Here is a 22,977-nt window from a genome sequence, read left to right as displayed (position 1 = left end):
AAACCCAGATCTGAATTTTCTGGTGCACACCCCTACTCAGAAACAAACTGGCAGCCAATGTAGCTGTTTTAAAATAGCTAACATATGTTCCCAGCAGCTAGGATCCCAGGATAATGATAACACTGACTTTGTTCACCAATCTGAGTAGGGCACTAATCTGTCTAGAATAGTCATAACATGCAGACATTATTATTACTAACAAGTCATGAACCGTTTTAAACAATCAAGCTGAATCAGATTCAGCTAACACAGTGGTGGCAGTGAAGCAAGTTTCATTTGCTGCCATCACTGCCACCTCAAAGGCTGGCAAACGGGCTCTGACATGTGATTCATCCCAAGACTTCCGTTAAGATCACTCTAGTCATCTTCCACTCTGCTTCATATTGCCCAGTTCACTGGTAAACCAGGGAGATGGGGGCCTCACAGAGCATGGAAGAGGTTGCCAAGGAGCAATTCTGTTTATGACCCCAGCCAGTCCATCATTCCACGCAGCTACCAGGGCCTACACAGAGTCACCAGAACGACTGCAGCAGTGACAGCTATATCCAGACTGTTTAAAAAAGACAGACGGGAAAAAATTAAAACCTTTATATGTTGGTTCCCCCATGATTTTATAGAACTTGGAAAGACAACATTGATATAAATTTAACCGAAACATGGATGAACTCAAAACGCTTGCCTGCCATGAAAATGCTTGCTTACCATGACAATAACCTAAACCCCATCTCAGTGTTTCTGGCCAAACACATCTGAAAACACATATCAAAATAAGGTAGAAATTGTATAAAAAGCCATAAAGGCTTTCTACAGAAAAGCTTTCTAAACCATAGAGAATTTCTGTCTCTCTTAAAGCAAATTTTCTTGCAGTCTTAAAATCACATACATCCAAATATTCAGAAACAAGTGTGAATCACAACAATGCCATCTTCTAGCCAAATATGTGTTAATACCCAGACCCCATTTACCTGTTCCTGTTTTCCTTAATGTACAGTTCTACGGCTTTATTTTAGGTGTGTGAAAGACAAACAACTCACCTCGTAGTCTTTTGGATTCTGACGTACAAGCATATCTAAGACAGGATGTACATCAACTACTTCATGAGGAAACAGTCGCAGGAAAGTTTTATACCCTCGCACCTAGTAAGAAAAATTGAATAATGCTTTCACAGTTTTTGTAACAAAGGAAGTTTGAAAATATTTTGCATATAGTGGGTTGAATACAGCAATCTGTGGACACAAGGAGAGGATCTTTCCTCTGTTCCCCTCTCTCCAGCGGTCCTTCTCAACCACAGGAAAGCTTATTCCTGAATCTCAAGATTCACATGACCTAACGACGACTGTGGTGGGGAGGCAAAATTGCTCTCCTTTTTATTTTTGCCCATTAGCAGATCTGTCAGCACCTTCTACTAACACATCACCGGATCTGACTCAAGACATGATAGGGATAGTAGTACCAAATATTATACCTGCATTTTTTCAAAATCTAAAGAAATCATACCTAGATTTTGTCAGGTAAAAGAAAGCTTAACGTGTAATTCTGTATCAACATCCAGCATACTAGGTCTAGTTCTCACCAAAATAATAAACTCTGGTCTAAGCTATACTACTTGAGACTGCAGGTGGGAACTCATACCATGGATACTCCTCCTTAAAGGTCTCTTGTAGCCACACTTACTTAAGATACCTCTAATATGTTAATGTTTTAGCACACATATCATTTTAATACCACTGGATAAGTGTGGATATGCTTTTTCTAATATACTGCAATTTACCTTTGAAATGATGTAGAGGAATTTGAAAGACAGATGAACTAGAGAAGGTGGAGATGCCTCATCCCGGATAATATCTAATAGTGAAGTCAACATCCATTCTAGAGGAGATGAGGAAAAGGGGTGAGGGGAGAATTAGTCTGCAAAAATATTTAAGTCTTGTATAATTTTTGTATATACATGCATTTTAAGGCAAAAGCCATGCAAGCATCACTGATGAGGACAACTTTAGAAGACATTTTTTCAGTAAGACAGAAATGCATCAAATTCTTTTTAAGAAAGCCAGTTTGGTGTAGTGGTTAAGAGTGCGGGACTCTAATCTGGAGGGCCGGGTTTGATTCCCCACTCCTCCACTTGAAGCCAGCTGGGTGACCTTGGGCTAGTCATGGCTCTCTGGAGCTCTGTCAGCCCCACCCACCTCACAGGGTGTTTGGTTGTGGGGATAATAACAACATACTTTGTAAACCATTCTGAGTGGGTATTAAGTTGTCCTGAAGGGTAGTATATAAATCAAATGTTGTTGTCGTTATTATTCTCTATCCCAGTAACTTTTTATACATCTTGATATCTATTCTGCATTCAATATCATCTAATCCACTTAAGTCTGCGACTTATCCTGCATTCAATTTTAATGTATACAAACTGCAGATCAGAGCCATTTCCATCACACAGTGAACTTCCCTATCCCTTTTTGTTTTTCATACTGAACATCTAATCTAATGAAGAATTTGGGGAAACATAAAAGCTTCTTCACTGTTCTGCGATGGTTTAATGGGCACTGATAGAAATGTACTGCGCAACTACTGTTTTAACTTTTTTTCTATAGATTAACTGGCTACCTATAATCTATTTTTAAGAGTGTATAAAAATGCAAGACCTCAAAGAGTTCGTATGTGGCATGCACATCCAGACCCAAACTCTCATTTTTCCTAGCCCCTCCTGACACTGCCCCAGTCAGATCCTGCAGAAAGTGCCTCACTGGTTGTTACCCAGCAGTAATGCCTCTCACTTTACACACAAAATCTTGTCACAGATAGGAATAGAAGGCTGGTCTATAACCAAGTGGGCTGCCTGAGAGTTAGGAAATGGTTTTATGTCCCTATCAGCATCTAGGGCAGGAGACCACCCTGCTTGCAGACACCCCTTTGGGAATTAAGAGAATCCAGAGCTTTCTACCATGACTCAAAGTTATGTTGTGATCTCTCGTTTCCTGAAAAGAAGGGTGAACGCTGGATTGGAAGCACCACCGAATGCCCTTTTGTGCTGCTCTCTTTTAAGTCAGGTTCAGTGCTGGTCTCTTGACACTATCCTGGATGCAAGCAGCACAAAAGAGGGTTGTGTGGTGCTTTTAATCCAGCAATGATCCTCTCTTTGGGAAAGAAGAGTGATGTGAAGGACAACAAGCCACTGCAGTAGGCTCTGGGGGGAAGCAATACCTGCAAATAAGAGCACCAAGATTCTCTTCCTCACTCTGCTTCTCACCCTTTAGGGACCCATCTCCAGCACCATCTTGAGACGGGACGCGTACGGCAAAAATTGCTGGGAAGGGAGATCCCAGGCAGCATCACCCAGATAATCAAATGCCCCAGGTTGAAGAAGTTGGTCATCTCTTAACAACCATACAAAACTTCTTCAATCATGGTACATCAGGACTAAAACGATGACATTTTGTACATGTGTATGAAAGAACAAAACAAAACCTACCTAAATGTGGGTCCAAAAGGTGAGGTTGTTCTTGGTACTTGTTCATTATAACTAAAAGATAAAAGCACATTCAGGAGATATCATCAGTTTACTAATGTTAATAAACAATAAAGCTGAATATAAAATTAAATGATTACTCTAGAAGTCAGTTGTGTACACATTCCTACACTGAAAATACTGTAGCTTTTCTAAACAGCATATAACAGTTACATCTATTAATAAGCCTGCACCATTTAAAATGAATCCCAGTGATTAAATCAGGCTTAAATCCTGGCTTCCTTCAACTTGAGCAAAAGCCCACGTGGTGGGTCCCAAAACAAGCAAGGGAGAGCAAGTTCACCCCCTCCTAACCACCTCATTCTTCAGCCCCAACCCATTACTAAATTGGCTTGGACTCAGGGAATGAGCACGACCTAATGGGAAGGGAAATACATTTCCCTTACTTTCAGGCTCCTAACCTATTACTGGAACTAGACAAAGTATCTCTCTCCAAGGAGGCCCAGTGTAACATCTAGAGAGATTTTAAGCACCATGACAACTTCTAGCAGTCCCCTGTGACACTAAATTTACAGACCCACCACACAAAAGGACTTTAAAGCAGTCCAGTATTGCAGCTCCAGAATAACAAAAAAGCCTCCTCTTTGTGCCATTTCTATATCCATGCACTAAGCATTAGAATATGACAGCAAAGGCTAATGCGACTTTATTACCTATCTCTGTTAGACAAACTGAACTTGCACCAATGTAACTGTGTGAAAGTATACTCATTCAGTTATTATTATCAATGTATTTTTATTGTACAAAACTGAACAATCACTAGGTGGCAGTCCAAGTACAACAAAATATTTGAAGATCCCTGATAGGTAAAGATATGCTACAAGAAAAAGTGGCAAACACTCTGAAACTAATGGAAGAACAGTGTGATCTACCATGACACTCTGCAGCTGACCATTCTTCTGCTACTGAATTAGAAGTAGAGATGTCAGATCCCCTGCCATGGCAGGAAATCCCCCCACCCCCTCTCCATCCTCTGCCCCACTTACCTGGCCAGTGGGGGGGGGGAGTATACAGGAATGGGAGAGGAGGAGACAGAGCGGCAGGCATGAATGCAAAGTGTGTGTGAGCCCCTGCATCCCCTGACAATGACACTATTCTTGGTGCGACCCAGAAGCGATGGGACACGGCAGGGCCAATTTTTAAAGAATCAGCCCCTACAATGACCCAGTACTTCTGGATTGTGTCAGAAATACTGTCATTGCTTGGGGATGTGGGCACACATGTCCAGGTGTCTGTAGCTCCCCACACCCTCTGGTTTAAAGATAGGAGAAATCTGGCAACCCTGATTAAAAGTCATCAATATGTTAATTACTATTAACCTAGGCTTAAACAGAGATAAGCCATTTCTCACAAACCACAGATGTTAAAATTATACAATGTAACTAGGAAAACTGGGTTAATACCAATTTACAATTATTGTGACTTCACAATTCATGAATTGAACTTCAGTTCATGTTAGTGTCACATTTTTGCATTTTACAGCCTTTTAACCCACTATGTTTTCCTTCTTTATTCACACGTGTGCATGCGCATGTGTGCCAAGTGAGGTTTCACCATGCATCTGATGACAACTCTTTTGTTACAATAACAGTGCAAACTTAAGGACACTTTCCTGGGATTAAGCCCAACTGAGTAGACAGAAGTAGGATTCTGAGCAGACCTACTTAGGATTCTGCTATAAATATGTTAGCTTACACAAGCCTCGACAAACATCCTTTGGCTCTGGGAAACAGCTGAAAAATTTAGGATCAAGACTTATTTTCTAGCCTTCAAAGTTCTGTATCTTAATAACCACATTTTCTAATCAGTTCTACCACAAAACCTATCCTAAACTCTTCACAATTGCTCATAATTTGATTAAAGCTATGACAAAATTGTTGCAGTAAATAAATAAATAAATATAAGGTTGCCATGTCTGTTATCATCACAACAAAAAGCAAACAGCAAATCCTAACCTAATTTCTCCTCACCTCATAATTCCATTATTGCTTTTTAAAACTTGGTTTAATTGAATATTGGAGCCAGTCTAGAAAGCAACTGATTAAGAAATGAATTGATCTACCACAACTGAATGGTGTAAAGTTAACACATAAACAAGCAATGACATCAACTTCATGAACATGTATTCTACGTTATATAGTGAAACATACTGATGCAAAATAGTAAGTCTACTTCTCCTGAGGACCACTAGGACACAATGCAATAAAATCCATGCTGAAAATACTAAGCTCCTCGATGAAATTTTTAGGTGCCATGATAACCTGGCACCTGTGATTTGTTAAGCCCTGCTCTAACATGCCAGAAGACTTCTTTTTGAACATACCAAATACAAGTCTTAGCACATTTGGATCATCTCTGACATGTAACATTCTATCAATGGATCATGGTGGCCATCAAAAAAATGTCTCTTCAAATAACAAATAGATTATTGTCTCCATACTGCAGACAGGATAACAGAGGGCTATTAGCTTGCCTAAAACTGCTAAGACTAACCTCCTGGACGAGGCAAGATTTGAACCAGAACATTCTTGTCACTCTTAGGTATTTATCTAAATCTAAATAAACTGTTGCAAAATCAGTGGTACATATCAAAGGCAAAACTACTTACCTGTAAATTTTTGAATTGCTGTTTCTTGCAATGTCAAACCATCATGCACTAATCTGAGGTTGTTAATCAACTCCTGTGCTTCTTTTTTTTCTGTAAAACTCTCAAGTATGTTTCCCCTGGCAATGACATCAGGCTCGCAGAACAGATTATCCTCTTGCTCAGGCCCATCACCATTCATTTCGTTTAAAACCATCTCCAGCTCCAATAAAGGTTTCTTCTCTGGCAAACCAATGGTAAATCAGCATTAACTGTGACAAACTATTAAATATGTCTCACTTCTCACACATAGTAGTCACAATCCAATGCAGAAGTTAAAGATTCTAGATTTAAATGCACCTAATTCTGTGTTGGATTTAAATGTGCTTAAGCTCCCCAAATATCCTTGAAAATGCAAACAGAAACCCTTTATCTTACTGTATCACAAGTTTAAGATGTGCTTTATCAAACCTCAACTCCTATCTGTCCCCAATCCTGGTTGCATCCATAAAGGAGATTTTACTCCACTTTTATATCCAAATTTGTTCAGTTTTTCAGGGTGCATTCATATGATATTGTTCCCTAATTATCCACTTTCCAGGTTTTTTTCCTGATATGCTCTGATCTTTATCAAGCATGGTTTAATACAATATATTTGAGGAAGCCGCAGCCACAGCACCTCTGTGTGCTGCGTGGTTGGGAAGGAAAGCATTTTTAAGGTCCTGCCCATATAAGCAACAAGTTCCTTGCTTCAGCAACTCCTTTCATAGTTGCCATATCCCCTTACACCACTGGAAAACATTTAAAAACTTGGTAATTGTTAAATCATCGTAACATTATAATGATTTATTACCACCATATACCAGTTCCTCAGAATCCCCAGCTTTCGTTCTTTTAAAAAATAGGCTGTAACTCCCTTTCTTGAACAGATATGTGTATTTCCCTGAAGAAAATGGCTCGAGACTTACTTTTTTTTAATGAAAGCTAGGAAATTAAGAAAACTAGTACATCACAGGAATAATTATGTTACAGTGATCTAGCAATTATTGATGCTCCATTGCAATTGTGAACACCTCTGCCTTTGCAGCAGCCCATGACAGGAAAATGGAGATTCCTAGCAGTGTGGATGCAGCTAAACTCCAAAAGAAACATTTCCTCCATCCCTCTGGGGCTAAAACTTTGTCACAGAATAATGCTAGGCCCACTTAAGTTTGGAGTTCATTCCAAGCTAGATCATGACAGTTAACACATCTTTGTAAGAATTAACCAACAAAAGAGTTGGCTTTCTATTTAGTATGACTTTTTCAAAAAATCTAAATGAACCCTCACTGAATGTAATATGCAAAAAGTGCATCATCAAGACTGCTTGAGGAATTAATTACCCTCTCTCAACAGAAATGTATTGGGCTACTACAGCTGGCCGGTACTCAACCCGAATGTAAACCACATACATAAGACCTGGAAACCTTCCCTCTAATCTAAAACAGATGGACCAGTTGCCATCACTGAACACAGCATATCCTGCACAGGCTCAGTCAGTCTCCCTACTTCCATTTTTAAAAATCTGTTCCATGGCCAAGCTTTAGTGTAGCATTGAACACAGATTAGAAGGTATGGGCTGGGTTTGCAAATGTAGACCAACGCAACGCACTTTCTAGAGACACTTCGCGTCCTTTCCCCCAAATAATTTCATACTGGTCACAAACATGCACCCGCCATTCTACTTCCCCCTCCAGCATCCTTCCCGTTTTCCACCCGGCCCCATAACGGGCTCCTCACGGCCGCCCGTCCCTATTTCGGGACCCCCACTCCCTCCATGCCCTCCCCTGCTAGTCTCCCCTCCTTAAACCCTACCTCGCTGCCCCTCAAACAGTTCAAGAAACCTCCCATTACCGTAGCAACCACACTCCTCGCGACCGCCTATTAAAGCCAAACCTCTGCACTACGGCTACTTACGAGGGACAAAATTGCTCAGCCGTCAGAGTTATGCGGGCAAGAGGGGGCGGAGTCAGGCTAAGGGTGGCGCAGTTGGCTGGCGGCTCGGAAGGGAAGCAGGGCAGCCCGGACCGGCTGTGGGTAGGAGGGAAACGAAGAATTTTCCCCCCCGTCTCAACCGGAAGGGCTTCTCATCTTTTACGGCTGCCCCAATGTAGATTTTTCATCATGTATCTAGACCAAAAGCATAGCTTTCTGTGCGCGTGACTGGAAAGGGGAAGGTGGAATGCAATAAAATAGCGCCGTAAAAATAAAAATAGCAATAGTTTTCAAAAGTATCGGTGGTCACCAAGTAGGCACCGCTGGGAAACTGAAACCCCGCCGTGAGCGTAAGCGGGCATGGTCAGCTCCGTCGCGAAATAAAGGTTAAAGGGTGTGACGCAACTGTTACAACTAGGGTTGCCAGCCTCCGGGTAGTGGCTGGAGATCTCCTGGAATTCTAACTGGTCTCCAGGCCACAGAGGTCAGTTCACCTGGAGAAAATGGCTACTTTTGCTGGTGGACTCTATGGAATTATGCCATGCCAAGGTCCTTTCCCTCCCCAAACCCCACTTTCTCCAGGTTTCACCCCCCCTCCCCAGATCTCCAGGAATTTCCCAACTTGGAGTTGGCAACCCTAATTATAACACATTTTTTTAAGAATTTTTTTTATTTTCATAATGGAAATGGAAGATTTACTGTGCAATCCTAAGCAGAGTTACTCCAGTCTAAATCCACTGAAATCAACAGGTTTAGACTGGAGTAATTGTTTAGGGCTGCACTATTTATTTTTAAAGGAGGCATAAGCCTGAATAGGAGCAATGGCATTTAATTTGCATGGGAGGCCCCCTTGTCCTTAATTTGAAGTGTGTAGTAACTGGTAGCAGTTGCTGATGCTAACAGAAATGCACTCTTATTTTCAGAAGTATCTTGGATAATATTCCTGTTTCTGTGAAGAACGTGGGTGGCCAAAGCTGAGAAAGAGTGTTCCATGGGAATAGTTGAGAGTTTTATGTACAAGAGTGCCTGCAAGAGATTTTTCTCACTGATGTGACTGCCAAAATCGGATCCAACAAGGCAATTCTTAGGTGCCTGCAAAGCTATGTTCTTTCTTTTGTTCTCCATGGTTTTTCTGGCAGACAGCTTGGACTTCAGCAATTTTTTCCTTCATTTGAATTATATGTATGTGAAGAGGAAGCAGTTGTAGGGCTCTAGAACTGCTAAGATCAGTACAGAAAAGCCATAATTCCAAACACTGCAAGCAAATACAGCATTTTATTCAGATTCCACTTTAATTTCATATTGTATACAGAACAAGTATGGCACAGCAACATTATTTCAAATTCTATGTAATGTACTCACGTTTGCTATGATATGAATTGTGAGCGCTCTATTTATTTGAATACATTCAATCAGACATTATAGCCATAATTAATCAGGATGAGTCATGGGAATTAAGAATAGGAAAGATTAAGGAAAAATGGCATTTATATTTAAAATGGGTCATGGAGGGTCAACAACGGGACGTTCGGTGGAAGCTCCTAAGCTTGTGCCCCTGGCTGGAAAGGATGAGTAGCTAAAGGGAGGGCGGGAGGGATAAGGGTATGGAAATACAGATGAATAACTTGAATGGGAAATAGTCATCCAAAATACACTAAAACTCTCAACCCTCCCCGGCTATAGGATACAATATCTTCGGCGATGAATTAAGTGAGGAGGAAGAGGAAGGAGAATCAAGGAGGAATAGAAGAAGGAGAGGACTCAGAGACTAACTCCTCTTATCCGGATGTGAAGAAACAAGATAAATAGAAGAATGATTCTTACAAGGGACTTCTGCCGAAGATATAGAAACTGTATATGAACTTATGGAGAGGGGTTGGAGGGCAATGGGTATATATGTACGGGAATAAGGATGTTTTGAAGGAAATGCACAAAAAATATACAATTAAAAAAAATTGTGAGTGCTCTAAATCCTGCTTTGCTAGCATAAACAAGGATCATTTCTACATTCCATTTAAGTCATAAAAAGGAAAATTTGTGATGATGATGGTGATTAAATACATTGACAAAATTTTGCCCAGATTTGACTGTCACAGTATTAACACTAAAGAAATGTGAGTTCATTTTATAATAGTTCTAACATGTTTTGGTCATTAATTGCAGACCTTTAAGAGGCATAGGATAGTGGCCTGATCCGTGGAATATTTGTGAGTTTATTCATGTACTTTATTATCTCCGATTTGGTTTTACAAAATGAGAGGAAAATGCTTGTCACAAGGATGTCACAGTTCCTTTAGCAAAATAGCAATAACAAAATAACTTCCCTTTCAGTTAATAACTATAGATGTTATGCAACTGCATTAATTTAACTATCAAGCATGACAGGAAATGGCTAGTATTCATTTCTTCTTGAAACACGTATATTTGTTTCATTATAACTATTATACATTTATTCTAATATATATTTGTTTAATTTTTATAAATATCCCTGTTTTCTGTTAGAGAAAGGTCATCAGGTACAGTGATCTACTGCTACAAAGTATAACCTGAATGCAGTGTTTAGTCTAGGGAAGGGAGAAGATAGAATTTTACAGGGCTTTTTTTCAGCTGGAACGCGGTGGAATGGAGTTCCAGAACCTCTTGAAAATGGTCACATGGCTGGTGGCCCCACCCCGATCTCCAGACAGAGGGGAGTTTAGATTACCTTCCACGCCAGCTAAACTCCCCTCTGTCTGGAGATCAGGGGGCAGGGCCACCAGCCATGTGACCATTTTCGCTGAGGGCAACCCACTGAGTTCCACCACCTCTTTTACCAGAAAAAAGCCCTGGAATTTTAGAATAAATGCAAGTGTTTGTAAAAAAACCAAGAATGCCCGAATGACTGAACAAGAAGAATTGTGGGAAACCATAGCTGGAGATCAGGTACAATAAATGTCTCTAATGTATTTGTTGCATTTCCAAGAGATGCTACTTAGCCAGAAGAGACAGTAACTAACATGAATAGGACTGTATTTATGCTTTCCCTGACATGAAGACTTGGGGAAGAACCACATAATTAACAAAGGTGTGTGACTAGCATTACCTACACCACTCAATAAACAAAGAGACCCTTATTAGCTTTGATAATAATGCCACATAACCCAGCCGAAAATTTTTTTGCACTGAAATATCTGCCTTTGATGCTCGTAATACTGTTGCAGTGTACCCTCAATTACTTATTTTCATGGGAATGATATGTTGGTACAACTGTTGGGAGACCATGTGTTCCCATAGCAAGTCTCAGACTATAAATTTGCCATTCTCTTTCTCATTACTAACAGGTACAGAATATTGTAATAAGGCTTAGCAGTTATATGGGAACACAAGCACATGTTAAAAGTTTTCAAAGGTTTCAAGCAGGTTTTACTGTCTCTCAAAAGCAACGGGGCAGTCTTAATTTCTAAAAAGCCAGGTGCCTGGGCTCAGACTGCAGGAGTTTTGCCTTCTGCTCAGTTCAAAGTATTTGGGCATTTCAATTTGGCGAAGGAAGGATATATAAAATTCAGTTAAAGAATGAATATTGCTTCATATCTGTATGCCCTGTATCCTGGCACTTCACTCAGCAAAATCAGATGTCTTTGTCCAGTCAGAGGAGCTTTCCTCCAAGTTAAGTGGTTCTCTTGAAGAGGAATGGAATTGAATGGAAAGGCTATTACGCCCTTCTGCTTATTCCACACTTGCCAAGCTATTACAAGCCACTATGCAAGCTCGGTCAGATACAGACAAGAGAAAGCTTTGATATATGCGTGTTTCGTTTCAAATGAAAATGAAGATTTTACAATCGCCATATTTAGCTTTATACTGCCTATTGAAGTTCATTTCAAAATAAATTAGTTTCAGACTGTATATCATGATTTCAGCTAGGCAGTAGCTGTGTTGGTCTGCAGTAGAACAGGATTTGAGTTCAGTAGCACCTTAGAGACCAACAAGATTTTCGGAGTATAATCTTTCAAGATGGTATCTGAAGAGGGGAGCTTTGGCTTTTGAAAGCTTATACCCTGAAAATCTTGTTGGTCTCTCAGGTGCTTCCTTATGGTTTTAATTCCAAAGTCTACAGGGTGAACTGTATACATAAAACAGCACTGGGGAGCCAGCTGTCTCTGACAGGCTACTTCTGAAATGGTAAGACGTTTAAAATCAGTTTGTGACGCAGTGCAAGGAGCTGCCGTTAGTGAGGGGGGAAAGTCAGGAACCCCAGACTGCATTCATGCAAGCAGTCTCACATGTTCAAAGGGGCTCTAGTTTGTGGACAGTGGATTTAGCCTCTGAATCTTCTGGAATTATCGTGTTGCTCTTGAAATCCCAAAACAGGACTGGCTGAACACTAAGATTCAATAATGAGACTAGATTGCTGCAACAGAACCATAATAAAGCATTTGGCTAGCTAGTGGACAGTGCTTATACTGGCTAAAAATCTGTTACAGAATTAATTCTCTCAAATAACAAATTGTACATTGGTTTTTCTTCCTTATTAAAGCAGTTATTAATATGCTGGTTAAAATTATAGAATACAGAAATTACAAGACCAAGCATTTTGTGAGGAATCAACCATGTACAAATGCTATCTTAACACTTGCCTTTTATAACTTCCAGGTCGCCCTCCCACATTCTCTGAAACAGGTATTCTGATTTCAAGCAGGGGAACTCAGTGTGCATGATAACCATTTCCAAGGCCTATTTGAGAATTATTTTATAAGTCTCCGCATTACATTAATAGTAGATCCTCGATAGCCTGTTCCAAAATGATTCCAGTGGTTAATATAGTTAAATAACTGGTAAAGCTTGTTGCGCTTCTCAAAGCCTGGAGCTTTGGGGATTTTGCTGTGATAAGCAGAGAAGAAAGAGCTGCTGAAGCCACCGAACATCAAAGCAATGGCAAGTTCAAATTCTGAGTGGCCATAGAAACAAGCAGGGTCAAAGAGAATTGGGCCAGAATCATCTTCAGCTACGTTTCCTGCCCACAGGTCCCCATGAATGAGGGCAGGGACAATTTCCAAGTCACAAAACATCTCTGGAATCTTCGGCTGTGAAAAGTGTAAGTTTTTAAACATCAGAAAATTACCGAATGAGAAGAAGCAGAAAGAGAAAAATAAAGGGCCTCAAAATAATGAATGCAAATGTATACAAAGTCCTGAACATTGCTACATTAACCCCAAAGTATATATTTTGTATATTTCAAGTTGAATATGATTTCCTTCTGCCAAGTTTGATCTAGCAGCACTGAGATTAACATCACTGATGAAAGAGATCTTTCTCTGTCAATGGAAGTCTTAGCAGAAAAGTGTTACTGGATCCAACTTCCTGGAGACGAATCCCACAATTTTTTTCCCCTCAAGTTCACCCAATTCCCCTTCTTCTTACAAGACTCTATCCCACCTGGCTGTTGTCCATAATGTAGCCACTCGAAAGCTGATATCCTGGAGATCTAGCTGGTCTCTAAGGTGCTGCTGGACCCAATTCTTGCTCTCCTACTACAGACCAACCCACCTGAAATTATCTTCAGTGTACCAGTCTCCCTTCACGCTAAGTTTCCAATTTCACCTTTTCTTTACATCCCCCCTGATATGTTTTATTACAGGCTTTGGGTCTTCCTTCTACATTGCCTACTTACTAAAGAAAAGTGCAAACAGGAAAACAAGCCAAGGTGCTGGACCCATATCTTGCTCTGGTACACTCAACTCTGCCTCTTCCAATGTTGCCTTCTGGTTTTTCCTTCTTACCTTTAGTCGAGACCACAGTTCTCTTGCCTCTCTGTCGCCATAATCTCTCTCAATCAAATCCATTTGGGCTTGGAGTCGATGGCGTATAAAGAAAGTGGGCCAGTCACTTTGCCATTCATTCACCTACAAAATAAACTCAGGATTCACTGTGAAGAAAACGCCATAGAGCCTTTAGAATAGCAAAGTTGCAAGCTCTGGACCTTTCAACTGATGGCTAAACAAGCTATCCTCAATCCATTTGGCTAATCCTTTCCAGGTATCCCTTTTCCTCATAGGTATAAAATCTTATGACAATACCTCAAGTAATTTGTGTACTGCCAAGCATGTTGCTAGTAATAAAGCTTTTTCATTATCAGTTACAGACAACACAAAAATCTCTGGCTGTTGTGATTCAGATAAGTATACTATCATTCTTTCGGGAGTGTGGCAGTTTCTAATTTAACACAAACATTTTACAGTGGATATTTCGGTTACTTAATAAAATTAGTGAACACTTAAATTCCATATTGAGTTACAGAAAGCAAAAGTCTTAGATGAAAAGTGAAAAATGGAACAGCTGATTAAAGCAAGTTAAATTGCTATCAATCACAATCTATTAATGGTGGTTTCTAACATTCTAAATTCAGTGTAAATGGGGAAGCCTACCTGAGGTATATAGCCACAGCAGGTGACTATATGGAATCCAAACTTATCCACATAATGATGTTCATTCAAACCTGCTCCCTTTCCTGACAAATAAAATAAAATTTCTCAAATTAAGAGTGCAAATGGCAAAGCCATAGAGCAGATATTCCCCCTCTGACACTAAATAGTTGTCTGTGTGGGGTTTCTTGCAGCAGCAGCAACAATGGCTGTCTCTACACAGGTGTTTTGCTCCACCTGAATATCCTTGCTGCAGCACTGGTTTCAGGAGGATCCACGTGATGTCCTCAGCAAGTCTTGGTCCATACACTCACACTGCTTTGTTGCAATCTTCCCTTAACCTAGTTTGATAAATCTTTTTGGAAACATCAATTTATTTATATGTTTACTTCACGTATACCCTGCCTTTCTGCCCAACGGCAGCCTGAAGCAGTTTACATTGTTCTCCCCTCCATTTTATCCTCACAGCGTCTCTGTGAGGTAGATTAGGCTGCAACGTCACCCAGCAATCTCCCACGGCAGAGTGAGAATTCATACCTGGGTTGACCAGACACTAGTCCAGCACTCTAACCACAATGCCACATGGCTCTCAGGTTGCAGTCACAATGCCTTTGGACACCATACAGACAGGAAGGTACACATTATTTCAGGTCCTGTCCACACTGGCACCTGCGGCAGATATCTCCACCACCGCAAACCAGCTTTTGTCAGGCTTTAAAAAAAAGCAGTAATACCTCTATTGCTATTAACAATCACAATGTACTTGTTCCCAGCTTTCATTTTTTTTTTTTAAAAAAAAAGTAATGCCTAGAGAGAGGCTGTGACTCAGTGGAAGAGCATCTGCTTGGCACGCAGAAGGTCCCTGGTTCAGTTCCTGCCATCTCCAGTTAAAAGGACCAGGTTATAGGTGATAGGAAAGACCTCTACTAGACGCCATGGAGAGCCACTGCCAATCTCAGTAGACAAGGATGGACTAATGGTCCATTGATTCAGTGTGAGGTATAAACAAGTGTATACTGCTTGTGGTGGAGTTATAAGGGGAAAGGGATTGGCGGCAAATTTATCTTTGTATCTTTGCAATCAAAGGAGCTAGATACCTTTAAAAAATGTGGGAATGAGTACATTGTTGCAATACATTGTTATAAAATAGCCATATACCTATTACCAGTTGAAAAAAGCCCGAAAAAGTCCTCCAGTGGCCGCCATGGAAAGATGGGGTAAGGAAAGTGCAAGGGAAACTTCCATGCGGATACTCCGTTGCCGCTATGAATGCCTCTGCAGCAGCAGCAGCAGCAGCAGCAAGAGATACATGGAGAATAATCTCCAAGTTGAAAGTAAAAGTTTATTTCGTGGAAATAATTTTTGGCAGCAAATGACTTGTAAGACAAGAAGCTGTCGCCTATTCAATGGTGTACAGCCTGGTTGTCTAATTTTTTGTTTTGGTTGTGTTTTGCTCAAACATAGAGTGATATACAGAAGAATTAATTCTTTAAAAAACACTGCTATATGCCAATCTATGGACAATATGTAACTATGATAAGAGGACTACAATAACAATATGCATATTTATAAATCTGTAACTATTTTAAATATAGTGGTATCCAAACACTACAGCCTTGCAGTGCAATCCTAGTCAGTCAATGGACTTAGAAAGGTGTAACTGCAAATCAACAGAATACTGGTTGTGTGAAATTTAATTGTAACTAACTTTGTTTGCATTACAGCAATTATCTCCCGGAGGACAGATTACTACAAATTTATAACCACTATTCTGTACCAATACCCTACCAACTGTGCTTTCTTCTTTCTTTAATTTCTCTCCAAGTTTTTGGTTATGAAGGTGAAGTTCTGCTACTTGCTCTCCAAGTTTTGCTGAATATCTGGAAGAACAAAGAAACAAGACTCAGCATCAGGATATTAAGGCATTTCAAACCCAGTCAAAGGCCATTTCCTCACTGTCTATAAATAGCGCAAGACACACAGAAGGCTGCTGGCTTCCTCGCGTGATTTTTAGCACCATCTGTTTACAAAACTCCATAAATCACGTTTGTGGCATTTTGTAAATGAATGGCGTCAAAAATCGCACGAGGAAGCCAGCATCCTTCCGTGAGTCTTGCGCTATTTATAGACTGGGGAAAGGCCAAAGTTACCTGTATGCAGGACAGAAAGATTACTCGAACATAACATATATAGACGCCCCAAACAGAATATATGTGTGATAATTATAAATGGGGAGAATATAGAGTCGGTGAATTTCAATATAGTTTATTAAGAAATGTAAATCATCAAGCCAGGTGTTCCTGTTAATAATAATTGACTGATGTAAAGCAAGTAAAACAGTGCCTCATATGAAAAAAGCTGTTCAGAAGATATGGCAACCATGAAGGGCTGAGCCAAGGAAAGGGCAGGGAAAGCTGCTGTATGCTCTACAGATATCTGTCTTACTCATTGAGACTTAAAGTGGAATGCATGATTTAAAACAATGTAATCAAATAACATAAGAGATCTAATAAGCAATGCAATTGGGCTAAGATTACAAAAATTAGAAAATCAAATTTGGTTGCAGTAGAATTTTAAAGACCAACTAGATTTCCAGAGTATGAGATTTCAAGAGTCAGAGCTCCCTTCAAAACTGTGCAAAAAAGCATCAAACATGATACGTCAAGTGTGCAGTAATCTATTGAGCAGAAAACAAGTAATTCATTACTTACTCCTACACCTAAGTCAAAACTGAGTGGCAAACACACATCAAACAAAAGTCCATAGATTTCAGATACCGTATGAAAAAAACAATAGTATCAATTGGCTTAATATATTCCCCGAAAGCCAATCCATAAAGACAGATTAAATTGTACGGATACTCTCAAATCAGATGCCTCTAATTGTCCAAATACAGAATACGCGTTGCTAAAGTTCATAAAGACAGAGGTTCCTTGCTGCCATACCTTCACTGAAGTCATTCCATAATCTGACATGAATATGAATTCCCTTGCATTTATTTTGGGTTTTTTGTTGTAATTTATTAGTTGGTTCCATTTTTTATCAAACCAATGATTTTTCATTCTATAATATTTATTTTTATATAGTCATGCCACAAAGGCAGGTTTCAACAAAAATTAAAGGTTGAACTAGTAACTCTGGGAGATAATCTAATCCCTGCAAGTTTAGATACAAGGAAAGAAAGTCCCTAGCTGAAAACAGTTCATAATATTAGCTACTCTTTCTTCTACTAATGGGGACCAAGGGGTTGATCTTAGTAGTTCAGCTGCAGGCAGAACCAAAATTTCCTTCTCACAAGGCAGTAAAACATAATATTAATCTGATGAGAGATTGGGAAATTATCTCTGATTATAAAATCTTCAACCTGAAGTTTCCTAATGTCAGCAACTAAAGCCAGGGAAACAAAAACATAGGCAATCAAACTTACTCTTTTAGTTGTTGTCACACAAGTAAAATCCCCCAAATCATCAATCCCTTTATGCCCATTTAAAATACCCATTATCAAGTCAAATAACATCCAACCAGACAAGCTGATTTTCATGTCCACTGAATGTCTATCATATAAGAAATCGATTCTATATCCCATTGATTCTCTATCACAATCAGCTATCCCACAAGACATTAACCATTCTTCATCAAGACCAGTGCTTTTTTCTGGGGGGACACGGGGGTACGCATACCCCTAAACATTTTGTGAATCTAATGGGAGAAAGTAAAAATTTTTAAATGTTGGAATTCCAGCTAAACCAACTCCAAACATATTATGGATATTTATGTAGTGTATGTTGGCAACAAAGATGTTTAGTTATATTTAAACTCACTAGGAGCGTCTTTGAGCATCGAACACGCCACCGAGATCGCTGGCATAATCGCTGATCATTAGGGTGCAGACAAATACAAACAAGTCTTCTCTAAGCCACTTGGAGCTCTGGTAGTTGGAATCTAGCACAGTGATTGGTCAGTCTTGTTGCTACCCCCCGATGGTGGCGACCAATTTGTGTATTTGTGTACATTTTGTGCAAAGAGTGCAAAGAGTTTGTCTATACCAAAACTCTTTGGTTGTGCGCATGTGTCACTATAGAGGGGCTTGGTTGGCAATACCCATATTTCTCATCGCCGACAGTCTTCTGACATCATTTCCTTTCATGGTGTTTCCCGAGTCTCAGATGGAAGCGAGTGTTTAATCTGTGAGGTAGTGTGGTGTTTTACTGATGAAAGTTTGGCCTATAGCCTCATTGAATGGCAGTATTTCAATATGAGTAGGAAAATTACTAACTATTTTACATCATCACAGCCAGCAAAGTGTAAAGTGAATGATGACTCTGTAAAAACAAATGCGACAACGGTGTTGTGTGATACAGCGTCTGCTGTAGACCATGTGGAGAGTGGGCACATGGTCCCGTCTTCAGTTAACCACGTGAAGAGTGAGCATGTTCTTGGTAATTTTGTCCATTAACTGCATTTATTTTTTCCGATTTGAACTATAAAATGGTGATTTTTCTTGAGTCAAACTGAGAGTACCCCTAAACATTTTTTTAGAAAAAAAGCACTGATTAAGACCAATACAAGCATTAAACTCCCCCGCCACAAGGAAATCACTATCTATATAAATATCACTAAGCTTCTCTAATATTTCATCTACCCCTTTGGTGGGTCAAGAGAAAAATATAGCATGACAAACTTATCAAGGATCACTCTCTTAACATCAAATGGATTGTCAAAAGGAGAGGCATATAGCTTTTCTGTCTCCCCAGTAGATAGGATTAAACAGGTCAGTTCTGCTGTAGGATACCCACCCTTCTTCGCCTTAGGGGCATGAGCCATTAATATTGTATAACCCTCCAAAAATGAGTCTCCCACATTTCCTGTAAAAGGATCAGGGCCGGATCGAGGGGGGGCAGAGGGGGTAGCCTGCCCCCGGCGCTGCCAAAGAGGGGGCACCGGGCACGGCTGCCAGCTGCACGGGAGGCTGAGTGCAGGGTTGGGAGACCCCCGCCAGCCCCGCCGATGGGGCGGCTGGCTGGCTTGCCGCGCAGGACCTCCCAGCCCTGCGCTCAGTCACCAGCGCGGCAAGCCAGCTGCCCCAGCGCATGCCCTCACCGCCGCCAGCTCCGTGGCTCACCATGTGCTGGGGCGGCCGGCTTGCCGCGCGGGCAGCACAGGCCAGCGGGGCATGCTAACTGCGCGGAAGGCCTCCTAGCCCTGCGCTCAACTGGCCGCGCAGCAAGCCAGCCACCCCAGCACCTGGTGAGCCATGGAGCTGTCGGCTGGCTTCCTGCGTGGGGTGGCTGAGCGCAGGGCTGGGAGGTCCTGCGCGGCAAGCCAGCCAGCCGCCCCAGTGCACGCCTGCGCTGCCGCCAGTTCCATGGCTCACCGGGCGCTGGAGCGGCCGGCTTGCCACGCATGGCTCCCGCCCTGCGTGATGACATCACAAAAGTGACGTCATCACGCAGTGCCGGGAGCGCGCGCGCAGCGCCCTGGCAAGGTTTGCCCTGGGCGTCCGCACGCCTGGATCCGGCGCTGAAAAGGATAATGTGAAATTGCCTCAAGAAGATACCCTCCCCAGGAACTGAAATTTTCGTGGCCCACCCTGTAATATTTCACAACAAGATCTTTATTGGCTGGTTGCATTTATTTTAATTCCAGGGAGATGTTACTTAAAGACAGTAAATAAATGTCTCTAACACCTTGGCATCATTTCTGCCCCTGAGAACAAATACCATTCAAGAGGATCATGTCTCCCGTTAACCAGGATAATAGCGTGACATTCCAACATACTTGCTGAGGCTCTTCATTTTCAGGTACTCCATAGCAAATGCTGCCCCGCCTCCAGGAAGATCAATCACTTTAATTGGCTTTGGAACCCGAAGAGTATTTGTCTGCTGAATGGCCTCTAAGCTTGCCATTTCACCCTCAAACATGGTCCTAGCCTGGTCCGAAAGAACAATGTTAACAGAGTGCAAACAATCATTTGGTTAATGATGTTTTTGCAAAGAAGCTGATTGCAAGAGGCATTTTTGTTTGTTTGTTTACTTTTTTAGAACTTTAACCATTCTTCAAAATTTAAATAGAGGAAAAGTTAATAATCTTTCACAGGGCTTTTTTCTGGGAAAAGAGGTAATGGAACTCAGTGGGTTGCCCTCGGAGAAAATGGTCACATGGCTGGTGGCCCTGCCCCCTGATCTCCAGACAGAGGAGAGTTTAGATTGCCCTCCGAGCCGCTTGGCGCGGAGGGCAATCTAAACTCCCCTCTGTCTGGAGATCAGGGGGCGGGGCCACCGGCCATGTGACCATTTTCAAGAGGTTCCGGAACTCCATTCCACTGCGTTCCAGCTGAAAAAAAGCCCTGATCTTTCAGAAAGGCAGACTAGATCTGTAGCCTATTGTGCCTCCAGAGCTCAAATGTGCATAAACCCAGACACTGGAATAGAAATGCACCAGTAAATGTCCTTGCCTCTGAGTCAGCAGGCCACTGGACACTACCTTATCAGCTGTCATGTGCTTTTGAACTCATCTCGGTGGCTGGTAATCCAATTAATGTTTACCTAGAAATTCTCTGGACTGGATCAGCACTTTAATTCAGGAATGGCATAGGGAAAATAAATCACAATATTTTATTTTTATTTTAAAAAAAACAGGAATCTATGTATGCTGGTATTACTTACATTCACACAACAATTCATATAAAATGTTTGTAAAGGACAGTCTGGGAAGGGACCGATCCACCGAGAGGCGGTCTCAAACATAATAGGTACCCAAGCAGAGTTACCCCCTTCTAAACCCACTGTCTTCAGAGGTGTTTGATTCGGTTTAGAGGAGCACTGTGAACCCAGTGTTTGAAAATGGACCGCATAAATATGAACCAGAAGTGGCCTAATTAGGGTTTCATTCCAAATTCTTAGAATCATCGCTAATTTTAAAAGGGTGGAAAAACTTTAAGATGCAGCGATGGAGAACCTGCTTGCCCCGCCCGCTCTGAAATCAAAAGGTCGCAGAAGCTGCTCTAGAGCGACATCGAGAAACGCAATCGCGGCATAGGAACATTTGGACCCTACCCCCCGCCCCCTCTGCCAAACCCAATATATGAGCAATTAACAGGGTGGGGAGTACAAAGATGTCATTTATTTCAAAGAACATCAGCTTCCAAGTCATTCCCACCCCCACCCCCCATCCCTTTCTCCCGTGCAGGCTAGATAGCACTCGGTATGGTCGTTAACCTGAGGTTGGCCGTTGATTTTAACAAACACTCGCCCGTGGTCGGTTTCATAGCATTGCGCTTGGCTTATGCACCCTCCTCCTGAGCTCCCAAGTGCTTTCAGAAGAGAGGTTTGCAATTCCGTTTTCAGCAACTTCTCCATAGCTGTCACACGCAGATTCCCGCGGACGCCCCTCCTTCAGCTCCCGGGATTATCCGAGAGCGTTAAAACGCAGGCGGACGCAGCGATAGCGGAGGGGGAGCAGTTAGCCGCTGGTAGAGAGAGCCGATGGGGGCTCGCTCACTAAAATGCCGTTCTCGGGGGGTGGGGGTGGTAATTACTGAAAGTAACTAAAAATAATGTGATCTGCTAGAATGAAAAAGGGCTACTAAAGACTCGCTCAGAGGGCCTCTGGTATTTGTAGTTCGCATGTTTTGACTTTCCACTAGCTCTCCACCCCGTTAGCGTGTTTACATGGGCAGTAAATAAGTGACGTTTTAAGAGCAAACCACTAGGGGAGCGCCTCGAGCAAAACGAATCGATCCGATAGTTTTAACGTATTACGAAAAGGCTCCAGTCCAGAATAGAGCTCTTTGCTACAAAGCGATTAATATTTATATAGAAAATTTATATGCTTCTTCAGAGGCTTGCTCGAGTCGGCTTATAAGTAAAAATTCCGTAAAATCATAAAAGAGTAACAAATTATCAATATAAAAATAATAATTAAAAGCAAACCAGTGGCATTAAAAAATAGATCAACCAACCACTGAGCAGCCTACAATTAACAACGCCGAACCAAGAATAGCACCATTCTCAAACCATTTCACAAGTGAAGCAAAAATGCTGTTTTTAAAAATATATTAGTAATAAAAAACGTACTTTAGTTAGTTTGAATGTATATGGTTGTGTTCTGTTGACTGTAGCATGGTATTTATTGATGTTGTAATTTATAGTTCACCTTTATCACTGAGACTCAAGACCGATTACATACTATAAACATCATCAATGACTGGAACATTCAAATACACAATAAAATAGGGTATAGATTGCAGAAAATGAAAACAAGCAGAAAATACAAAGTTGGCATAATACATAAGCAATAAAATAAAACAAAACACAAGCAATTTGACATGACATATTAATGTGGAAACCACTCAGTAGGCTCACACTTACAGCTACAGACAGTATGCAGCAGTACAGTCTACATTCCCTATCCCTTTATCAAAGCATCTCTCTGAACCATTAATTTACAATCACAGCCTTATTGTCTCTGTAAAAACGCTGTTTAACATT

At 41.1% G+C, this 22,977-nt stretch overlaps 2 protein-coding genes and 1 long non-coding RNA gene across 5 annotated transcripts in view; 1 reads left to right on the top strand and 2 right to left on the bottom strand.

Moving 5' to 3' along the window:
• TBCD (tubulin folding cofactor D) overlaps window positions 1-8,062 on the bottom strand; it is a 202,975-nt gene extending 194,913 nt beyond the window's left edge. The window contains exons 1-5 of the mRNA XM_054978807.1: window positions 8,007-8,062; window positions 6,138-6,356; window positions 3,473-3,523; window positions 1,772-1,869; window positions 1,035-1,136 (exon numbers count right to left, since the gene is read on the bottom strand). Of these exons, the coding sequence (XP_054834782.1) occupies window positions 1,035-1,136; window positions 1,772-1,869; window positions 3,473-3,523; window positions 6,138-6,330 (444 nt within the window). The 5' untranslated portion in view covers window positions 6,331-6,356; window positions 8,007-8,062. The remainder of the gene's footprint in view (window positions 1-1,034; window positions 1,137-1,771; window positions 1,870-3,472; window positions 3,524-6,137; window positions 6,357-8,006) is intronic.
• A 78-nt stretch (window positions 8,063-8,140) lies between these two features.
• On the top strand, window positions 8,141-9,974 carry LOC129329208 (uncharacterized). 3 transcript variants are annotated; one of them, XR_008596929.1, is made up of 3 exons: window positions 8,141-8,189; window positions 9,011-9,175; window positions 9,771-9,974. It is a non-coding gene; the product is annotated as an uncharacterized LOC129329208 (long non-coding RNA). The 3 variants fall into 3 exon arrangements; XR_008596927.1 differs by having other exon boundaries at window positions 8,161-8,437; XR_008596928.1 differs by having other exon boundaries at window positions 8,161-8,473.
• Window positions 9,975-10,768: 794 nt separating this feature from the next.
• Window positions 10,769-22,048, bottom strand: FN3K (fructosamine 3 kinase). The gene is made up of 6 exons (XM_054978666.1): window positions 21,706-22,048; window positions 20,267-20,418; window positions 16,277-16,368; window positions 14,492-14,574; window positions 13,847-13,969; window positions 10,769-13,150 (listed from the first exon to the last, which is right to left on the bottom strand). Exons 1-6 carry the CDS (start codon window positions 21,844-21,846, stop codon window positions 12,812-12,814), a joined length of 930 nt encoding a protein of 309 aa, XP_054834641.1. The 5' UTR covers window positions 21,847-22,048; the 3' UTR covers window positions 10,769-12,811.
• Between the last annotated feature and the right edge of the window lie 929 nt (window positions 22,049-22,977).

Source organism: Eublepharis macularius, chromosome 4 (genome assembly GCF_028583425.1).
Source record: "Eublepharis macularius isolate TG4126 chromosome 4, MPM_Emac_v1.0, whole genome shotgun sequence".
Lineage (NCBI taxonomy): Eukaryota > Metazoa > Chordata > Lepidosauria > Squamata > Eublepharidae > Eublepharis > Eublepharis macularius.
Note: the sequence above shows the minus strand (reverse complement) of the source record. Positions and strands in the feature narration are given on the sequence as shown.